General features: G+C 33.3%; 1 protein-coding gene across 13 annotated transcripts in view; it reads right to left on the bottom strand.

The window, feature by feature from the left end:
- The window catches only part of LOC108749600 (traf2 and NCK-interacting protein kinase), an 86,519-nt gene that overhangs the window by 25,327 nt on the left and 50,750 nt on the right, over positions 1-10,442 (bottom strand). For 9 of the 13 annotated variants that reach the window (XM_018488382.1, XM_018488386.1, XM_018488389.1 and 6 more), the window contains exons 4-10: positions 10,010-10,054; positions 9,619-9,901; positions 9,140-9,351; positions 8,799-9,027; positions 8,451-8,711; positions 8,203-8,375; positions 7,703-7,723 (exon numbers count right to left, since the gene is read on the bottom strand). In XM_018488382.1, coding sequence (XP_018343884.1) covers positions 7,703-7,723; positions 8,203-8,375; positions 8,451-8,711; positions 8,799-9,027; positions 9,140-9,351; positions 9,619-9,901; positions 10,010-10,054 — 1,224 coding nt within the window. The remainder of the gene's footprint in view (positions 1-7,702; positions 7,724-8,202; positions 8,376-8,450; positions 8,712-8,798; positions 9,028-9,139; positions 9,352-9,618; positions 9,902-10,009; positions 10,055-10,442) is intronic. The other 4 variants (XM_018488384.1, XM_018488388.1, XM_018488392.1 and 1 more) reach the window with 1 other exon arrangement.

Below are 10,442 nucleotides of genomic sequence, written 5' to 3'. Positions count from 1 at the left end.
TTTTTTTTTCGTGAAAATTTAAACTTTTTTTCGATCACGCACCATTTTGCGAAAAATCAATTTATCGAAAAAATCCTACGTGTGTCGATAGCTGTTGATGTATAGAAACTAACCACACTTGATTTTTTTTTCCAGATCAAAAATTAAGGACGTTAGCTGTCCGGCCTTCCAAAAATAGGGCCTACGAAGAAATGCTGCACAGCCGCCATTTTGTTTTGGATTTATTTGAAAAAATTATATTTTGTACTTCGTGTCTAATATTATAAAACCTACTTTACAAATTTTCGATTGGCTCTTTCATTTGGCCAAAAAAAATTCCAGAAAATCCGCTTTTTTTTTTTAGTTACTGAGATGTCCCCCCTTAAGGGAATTATGCGAAAAAGGCGATAGATAACTGAAAGAAAAAGATGCGAGATTCATTAGAAAAAGAAGAAACAAAGAGGGAGATATATGATTGTACGGAAAGGGAAAATAAAAGATTAAAAGAAAAATGGTCAAAACAAATGGAAGAGGCAGTGGTTAAGTTAAGGGAGAAAAATGTAGAGAACTAGAGGTTAAGTATAAGCAGCTAGAAGAAGAGATTAAAGAAAAGATTGCAAGTAATAGGAAAGGGGATAGTGAGTTAGAAGGCTAGAATAATAAGTGAGAGCAGAGGTACAGTACAGGGATAGGCAAAAAGAAAAAGACAGAAAGAAAAGACAAAAACAGTCGCTATTTTAGAACTGTGCAGGAATTGGGAATAAGGATAGGAATTTTTGGAGATATGTAAAAAGCTTTGATTTTGTGAATTTGTGCAAAACATGAGTAGAAGAAAAAAGGTGGGATTGTCTAAAGGCAAGATTATCTAAGTCTCACACATGGTTATATAACTTTGCAAGGAAAGAATGTAGGAGAGGAAGGGTTTAAAGGTGATTTTATAATAGGAAAAAGAAAAAACTGGGATGAATCGAAAGCAAAGTTTACTCAAAAAGAAGAGGAGAACATTGCAAGCTCCGAATTTATAATAAACAAGAAAAAGATGAAGATTATATCAATGTACGAAGAGTAAGGAGATAATAGCATAAAAGATAAATTGGAGGAATTTATAGAGGAAGGAGAGGGAAAGAACTTAATAGAGTAGGAGATTTCAATATAAGAATAAGTGAGTTAGGAGGTATGGAGATGGAAGAGGAAGGCAAAGAAAGATACAGTAAGGATAAGTCTATAGGTAACGGAGCAAAAAGGCTTTGTAGAAGGGGCTACAAGTTTTAAGCGGGAAGACAGAAGGCGATTTGTAAGAAGAACATACATATGTAGGGGCAAGAAGTAGTTCGATAATAGATTATGTGTTGGTCAACGAGAATGTAACGGAGAAAACTATAGAGTTTAAGGTAGAGGCAAGAGTGGACTCAAATCACATACCGATTTTCTTAAGGATTAAGAAAAAAGAAGAAGAGGAAACAGGACAAGAAAAGAATAGGAAGAAGAGAGAGTGGAGGAAGTTATAGTCTGGCATAAAGAAGCAATAAGGATGTAGAGAAAACACAGAGGAATAAGGTGATAAGGATAAAGAGACGTACGATAATATAGAAGGAAAATGGGAAGAGATTAAAAATATGGTGTATAGGGCACTGATAAAGAAGAGGATAAGGAGAAAAAAGAGAGACCTAGAATATAAAGATTGGTAGGATAGAAGATGCACGAGCATGAAAAGAAAGGATTACTGGAGCTGGAGAAAAGAAAAAACAAAGGAGAAAATATATGGAAGAAAGAAGCAAATATAAGGAACTCCTGGAGAAGAAACAAAAGGAAAAAAGGGAGAAAGAGAAGAAATTGAAGAATTAAAAAGAGAAATTAAAAAGAGAGACGGATATATGAAAATTTATAAACAAAAAGAGGAAAAAGGACATGGATAGATAACAGCATCAATAAGGAAGAATGGAAGAATTACTTCATGAATTTGCTGGATGTGAGGAAGAGAAAAAACAGATGGAAAGGATGTCAGCGAGGAAAAAGAGTTGAGGGAAGAGGAGCTAGAGAAAGTAGAGATAAATAAAGGCAATAAAAAAAAATGAAAAAGAAAAAAGTAGCAGGGATAGACGGTATACCGATGGAGGCATGGATATATGCAGAAGGCTTACAGAAAAAATGGTATCTCTACTAAATATGGTATGAAAGCAAGGCAGAATACATAAATTGGAAGAGAAGCATAGTGGTATCTCTATATAAAAGAAAGAATAAGAAAGAAGTCAAGAACTACAGAGGGGTATCACTACTATTTACGGCGTGAGAGATTTATGCGGAAATACTGAGGAATAGACTCTTAAAGAGGGAAGTGGAAGAAAAAGGAATAATTTCGGAAACACAAACAGGCTTTAGAAGAGAAAGATCAACAATAAACAATATTTTTGTGCTGTCCGACATTATATAAAGGAAAGGAAAAAGAGTCGGGGAGCTGGGAAAATTTATATAATGTTTGCGGACTTAAAGGCAGCCTTTGATAAGATAAATAGAAATAAGTTATAACAGATTATGAGGAGAAAGGAGATAAGTAAGGAACTGGTAAGAAGAATCGAGAAGATATATGAAGAAACGAACGTACCAGTGAGAACAAGATCAAGAAACAAAAAATTTCTCAACAAAGAAGGGCGTGAGGCAAGAGTGTGTAATGAGTCCACTCTTGTTTATATATTCCGGATTTAAACCTTGAATTAAAGAAAAGGAATATAGGCGGTGTGGAATTAGAAGAAAACAGGATATAGGATTTAGCATATGAGGACGATGTAGTATTAATGGCGAAAAATAGGATAGCTTTACAGGACATGATGGACACACTCAAAAGATTTTTAGCAGAGAAGTACTTAGAATTGTGGAAAAAACAAAGGTGCTGGTATGTAATCGAAAAGCTGGAGCGGACAGAAATTTGAAAATGGGATAAGAAAGGAATAGAAGAAGTTATTTTAAATATCTTTATCAGAATTTTAAATATTTAGGTTTTGTTATAAATAAGAGGGGGGGGAGATAACAAGGACTAGATTAAGAAACTATGTAAAAAAGGGATGAAAGGTAAGAAAATGATAGCAAGAAAAGTGTAGAGGTTAGAAGAAAGAATGTGCAGAGATGACTTTAAGAGGAGATGGATATTAACGTATGGCTTCTTTTAGACTACGAGATCCCAACATACCTTAAACAAGAAAATCTGAAGGAATCGAGTAAAGGGGATAAAGTGAGGAAATTTAGAAGAGGACAACAAGTATTAGCTAGAAGAAAGTAAAAGTTGCGTAAGAGGGAAGGACAAACTGAAGCATTATGTGAAAGAATGTGAGAAAATCAAAGGTAGATTTATTGAATTAGGCGAAGAAAGAAGTATAAGAGAAATTGTGGGAGGAAGATTTAGACAAGATTAAAGGAGAAGTGTTAAGAAAACTGTGGAAAGATAGAGAGAGGGGGGTATGAGGGAAAATAGAGAGGAAGAAAAAAGCGACAGAGACAGAGGAGGCTGGAATAACTTAAGAGCAAGAATAAAAGTTAGGATATTATAAAGATAAGCAGAAAAGTAAGAACTATGAGTATAAGTAGGAACAGCGAAGATAAAAGTAAGTACAAAGGCTGTGAAATGAACTGTAATAAATTGAAATAGTAATTATTATGAAGTTAATTAATTATTATGATAGTAATTATTATGGAGAGTGTATAAAGGAAGTGATATTAATAGGCATTTTAATAAGGGAAAGTAGTAAGAAGAAAAAGGATATATGTAGAGGGATAGAAAATTTTATAAAGCTTTAAAAGGTATGGATAAATGAATGAATTTAAGGACCTTATTATAAAAAATCCTCTTCTTTTCTATATGCTGAAGTGAATTTCTATATTCTATTCTGTTAACAATATCAACACGTGATTACAAATCAACTTGTATATGTCAACATGAAAAACTGGTTTTAGAACTTTGTCGCAAGAAAGAAAATATTTACAATAAAAAAAAAATAAATGTTACCAGATTCGTGTTTATATGTACCTGTTTTAGCCTTAAGACAATTAAATTATGCTTCTAAACTATTTCTATTTCAGAATCACCCTTTGCAATGTTAATATGCTAACTAAAACACAACACGTTTAATAATACGCTAGATCATCTATATTAGAACTATTTATAATAGTTAGTAGAAATTAACACTAAATATGACATTGAATTTATAGTTCTAATTTTTGTTTACAAAAGACAAGAGATATACAGTTTATCAAATATTTTCAATAATTATAAAATGCAAGAAATAAGACTATGTCCCTACATATAAAAATTTGTAATTTAAAAACTATAAAAATAATAATCTTCTAAAAAATCGTGTGTGTTTTCCTCATCGCACATATTTGTTCTCTCAAATTAAATAAATAACATATTTTTCATATCTTCGAATCTTAAATTATTCAGATATTATATTTTGATAGATCATTCTGCATATTAATTGCTACAAATATAAAACATATCGATTATTTTTAATATACATGACTAATCGTAAAATGTTACGCTTATATTATAACAATGCGATAATACAGAATGAATGATATTATATCTCGAAACACCAACAAACGTGTTGTGTATGTATATTTAAACGTATAATCTGACAAAGAAAATCCACTTTATCAGATAACACAGACAACATGAATTTTGATCCAGAAACGGCAGTGGCTGCGTTCGGAAATGGATGCCTCCAATGCCTTGAATTCATCATCTTGTCTTTGTTTAACATTAATGTTAATCAGAGACATCCGAGCGCAGTCAGTATGTAATCTTGAAGGTTTTTGACGTGCTAAGATCAAATCTGTAGTTCAAATTGCTCACGTCAAATTTTCGAAATAATTTAACCTAAAAGTGCCCAAAAAGCCTATTTCGGGCATTTTTAGATTAAAATTTCTCGTAAACATAATGAGATAGAGAAATATAGGCTGCGAATTCGAATTCAGAAAAAATCTATAAAAATCACTCATAAATAGGTTAATATAGTAAAATAGAAAAAAATAGATACAAGTATGTTTAATGTCCTTAACGTATGCCAAGTATATTTAAGCGCCTCCGTATGACAACATTAGCAAATATCATACACGTACATGAAATATATAAAATCCATATTGAATGTAGTAATATGTAGGCTGCTAGAAAAGTTTCTGCAATTTAGTACTTCCAGTGGCGCCAACGTTCTGCTACTATCATATCCGTAAAGAAAGACGTTTTTAACCTATAATTCAATTGACAGTTTGTACCAACTAGTTTTGTTTGCATAGTATTTTAAAAGAAGTTATTTTGAAAGAAAATGGAAATTTCGCATGAAAATTTTCGGGCAACGATTTTTTACGATTACAAATGTAATCTACTCCGAAATAATGCATCGATCGACTTCATTTGGCTTTTGGAGACAAAGCACCATCCAATAGGACTGCTTATAATTGGTTTACCGAATTTCAGCGTGGACGTACCTTTCTTAGTGATGAATTCCGTGAAGGTCGTCCATCCACGTCTGTTGTTGCCACTAATGTTGATGCTGTGCGTGAAATGATTGAGCGAGATCGGCATATAACAACATACCGCGAGATTCAGACATCCTTAGGCATTGACGTGAAAGCAATACATACGATTTTGCATGATCACTTGAGCGTACGGAAACTTTGCAGTCGTTGGATCCCACACAATTTGACCGAAGCTCAAAAACAGGCTCGTGTTAAATAGAGCAAAGAAATGCTCGAGAAATTCAACCGAGGTCAAATTTGGTCTACAACATCGTTACTGGGGACGAAACATGGATCTATTCGTATGAGCCCAAAAATAAACAACAATCCACTGTTTGGGTATTTCAAAATGAACCGAAATCAACAAAAGTTGTTCGTTCACGCAGTGCTGCCAAGCAAATGATTGCTTGTTTCTTCGGTTATACCGGACATGTGACAACCGTGGCTTTAGAGAATCAAAGAACTGTAAATACTAATAGGTATACAACAATTTGTTTACCAGAAGTCATAAATGAATTGCGTAGAACAAACCGAAATTTTCGCATCATCCTTCATCATGACAACGCCAGCTGTCACACAGCACGTCAAATCGTTGATTTTTTATCCAGTAATAACGTCGAATTGATGACTCATTGTCCGTATTCACCTGATTTATCACCTAATAACTTCTTTTTGTTCCCAAACATTAAAAATAAGATGCGTGGTGAGCGATTTGAGTCGCCTGAAGCAGCTGTTGAAACATTTCGTACACTATATCTGAGGTTACAGCCTTAGAGTGGAAAAAATGTTTCGAAAATTGGTTCGAGCGTATGCAAAAATGTATCGATCTTAAAGGCAAATACTTCGAAAAATAATAAAGCCATCTACCGAATTGTATATGTTTTTTTTTATAATATATTGTTTGCAGAAACTTTTCCAACATCCTACGTATTTAACGAATGTGTGCAAAGTTTGTGTGCATATACATTGACCATTCGTCTGAAAGCGCCTTAATGCCCGTATCAAACTACGAATTTACGATTATATAACAGTTGTCCGGTTCTACTTAATTAACTTCAACTAATCACGATGTAGTGAGTTCATCGTAATTTACTGAAATATAACCTGGCAACCGTTATCAATCATAATCGTCAATCCGTAATCTGATACTCCCCTAAGGCCGTAATATATCTATTTTTTTTCCATTTTACTGTGTTGATTTTATAATCATAGATGATTTTCGTAGATTTTTTTCATGTTAAATCCGCAGCCCATATTTCTCCATCACATCACGTTTACGAGAAATTTTAATTAAAAAATGTACGAAATAGACCTTTTTGGCATTTTTAGGTTAGAATATCTCAGAAACCTGACGTTACAGAGCAACTTGGACTACGGATTTGGTTTTATCATATTAAAAACTTTTGGGATTACATACTGTTCTGAGTAAAAAAATAAATTTTTTGTAGACCTATGTATAATAATTAGAATAAAAGCTTATATAGAACAAGGCAAATGCTCAAGCGAATTAAAAGGGTGAGTGGGTGTGTGTGTGTGTGTGTTGTGTGTGTGTGTGTGTGTGTGTGCGCGCGCGCGTGTGCGCGTGTGCAAGTGCGTGTGTGTGCGTATGTGCGTGTGTGTAAAATATAAAATATAAAACGGACAAGTTTAAGAATAAATCAGTGTATTCCAGAACACATTCTCTATCGATTTATGTTCAGTAAATATTTTATATTATATTAATACTTATTTCTTTACTTAGAAAGATTAACTAGAATTACTTTATATAATTGATATTACCTACATTATAATTCACTTCTTCATACATTATTTATAAATGTATGTATACTACAATTGCAACTTCTTTCGCTAATGTAATTTTCCTAATCTTTATTTTATAAGAAACTTCAAAACTATCGAAACACACAATCATTATTATATTATTCAAAAGCAACTAAATGCTTAAGAACATATCCTTGTATAAATAAATCATAGTAAAAACCAACATAAGGCGGTATTTTTATATTTAGGATTTAGTACAATCTTAAGGCGTCAAAAACTAATCAGAAAGCGCGCGCGTAACATCTTAAGATAGTTTTAGAATAAAAACAGACTATGAATATTGCCCATAGTTTCTGCACTGATCGTCATTGTCAAATCATCCGTATTGCGTAAGAAAAGCAACTTATTAATATACATATAAGAGAAAGAGAGAAATAAAGTGTGCGTGTCATCTTACCTCTGGCTTCTTCGGCGGCAGCTACGGTATGAACATAGAAAAGAAATAAAAACCGAATACATTCCATGTCGAGTGCTAGGACCCTCTGTGTATGTGTGTATATGTATGATAGTAAAATGCATCAGCGTGTACGTCAATAACGCAATAGCGACGTAGAACGCGTGTAATGAATGTGATAAAAATATATAATATATCGCAAGTATATAGAGAAAGAGGAAACATACAAAGTGAACTATGCGTTGTATAGAAAATATATACCTAGATCATAAATACAAAATTTAGGGCAGAACTGCAAAGAAAAAGGAACAATAGCATATACCTTACTACAAATCTCGTCATCTATCCTTTTTGTTTATATCTATTTGTTATATCTGTGAGTGCCCTTATTAACAAAGTGTCATAGAAAGAAAGAGGAGATTTAGATAATTAGAAAGAAGAGGTTTAGATAATTAGAAAAGATAGGAGGGATACGAAAAGTGCAAGTTTCTTCACAGACTTACCATAGGCTTGAAGACACTGTTCCTTTGAGGCGCAGGTTGCCCACCGGATCCTCCCCCTGCTCCAACAGATGCCTGATGATTAGAAGGTGGCGTAGATACTTTGTGCGGTTGTCGAGGATCATCTCTGGGTGTCGGAGGTAATGGACGAGACGGTGGTTGTGGATCGGGCACCACTATTTACACAGTAATTGATATTAGTAACGTGAAAAAGATCGACTATAATCTTTTATAAATCATTAAAACAGTACCTATTAGTCTGTGCGGTATAGCTGGCCTCGCAGGTGGTCCAGGTTCCGGCACTTCTCTTTGAGATCTACTTCCTGGTTTTTCTTTAGCGACAGGCGCTTGTGGAGATACATCTTGCGTCAGAGTCCTGCCTTCCTGAATCTGTTGAAAATTACGGCGTAACGTATCACCTCCAGGTGCTTGAACTATAGATGATGGTTCGCCCGCCAATGCCGGTTCATCCTCCTCGTTTTCACTACCACTATATCGATAATCATCTCTTTCTATAATAAATGACAAATACGTAATGATGATCCAGCAAACATAAAATAAGTTTCTAGAAAATAAAAGTCCTGTTATCATTTTCATACCTTTCTCCTGTTTGCGTTTTTTACAACGATCAATGTGATCTTTAAGCTGTATTCTGACTTGTCTTTCCGTAGGTTGGTCCCGAATAAATGGATGTTTAAGAAGCTGTTCCGTATAAGGTCTTTGATGATAATCCTTTACCAGTACCGTTTCGATAAATCCGTGAAACTTTTTGGCCCACTTTTTCGACTTGAGCCGTGGCGGTGGATTACGAGGAATCAAAAACAAAGCCTATTCGACAATAAAACAATATATAATTGTATAACATGTAATTTTAAACACAAGAATGTTATATGTTATAAAAAGTACATATTAATCGTCAAAATTACTGAGAAAGACTCACTCTCATGGGATGTAAATCGCAAAGCGGAGGCTGTGATTCAGCCATTTCTAAAGCGGTAATTCCGAGCGACCAAAGATCGCTTCTATTGTCATAAGTAGCGTCTGGATTCTCGTCACATGCAATAACTTCTGGAGCCATCCAGTAAGGTGTACCAATAAACGTGTTTCTTCTACCTATTGTTCTGTCCAACTGTGCGCTAACACCAAAATCAACTAAAAAAATATTGTAGTAATTAATATACAATAAAATAAATCAAAGTAGATATGTATTAATTTGATATATAAAATTTCTCTTATAAAATTCCATTTCAAATTATCAAATTTTTTTTAAGACTCGTCAATTTCTCTTTACATAGAAAAAAATACATTAAAATCAATGATAATTTACTTCAATTGATAAAAATAATTTCAAAACTATATGTAAGATTTTGTTTAACAAATCTTTTTTGCATGAATCTAATAATTAATAATTAAATTTACCAAGTTTGACTTCCGCATTGTCAGTCAATAAAACGTTTTGTCCCTTAATATCTCTGTGGATAACTTTGTTGCTATGAAGATAACTAAGTCCCCTCAATATTTCTCGCGATATATAAGCTATCCACTCCTCCTTCAAGCTCTGGCCCTTAGTTGACTTGACGAGATCCGTGACAGAGCCAGCTCCGCAATATTCCATAACCAGCCATAATTGATCGTCTTTACCGGGTGATGACTTCTTTACGAAGGCACCGTAATATGTAGCTATATTCCTATGATTCGAGTACTACAAGACAAAAAAAAACAATGTCAAATTTGTCTGCATTAATGCACTCCGCTAACTATATACAACACTTTAAAATATTTCTTCAAAGTAAGAAGGTAATTAACTCACCCGCTTGAGTACATTAATTTCCAACTTTATTTCTTCCTCCTCATCCTGCAATAAGATAACCAGTTTATTAAAGTATGTAATTAATCGAATAGGGAGTTTATAGGCATAATTTTTGCAAAATATTAAATTTTATGTTTTATATATATATATATATATATATATATATTAGGTTGAGTAAAAAGTCATCGCGTATTTTTTAGCTCAAAGTTGTATATACAATATCTTCGTCAATAATGAATGAAATTAAAATTTTAAAAAAGGGTTTTAAAGCTTGAAATCTCTACTTTTAAAAGCTTATCACATTTTTTAAGTTTATATGAGTTTGATAATTTTTGCATACCAAAAACTACGAGCTGAAAAAGACGAAAAATTTTATTCTCACTTTGTGGATTTGTAACGTGTCCAAAACGAATTTGAGAAAATTTTCGATTAC

This window comes from Trachymyrmex septentrionalis, unplaced genomic scaffold, assembly GCF_001594115.1.
Source record: "Trachymyrmex septentrionalis isolate Tsep2-gDNA-1 unplaced genomic scaffold, Tsep1.0 scaffold301, whole genome shotgun sequence".
NCBI lineage: Eukaryota > Metazoa > Arthropoda > Insecta > Hymenoptera > Formicidae > Trachymyrmex > Trachymyrmex septentrionalis.
The sequence above is the reverse complement of the archived record's forward strand: the minus strand, read 5'-3'. Positions and strand labels throughout refer to the sequence as shown.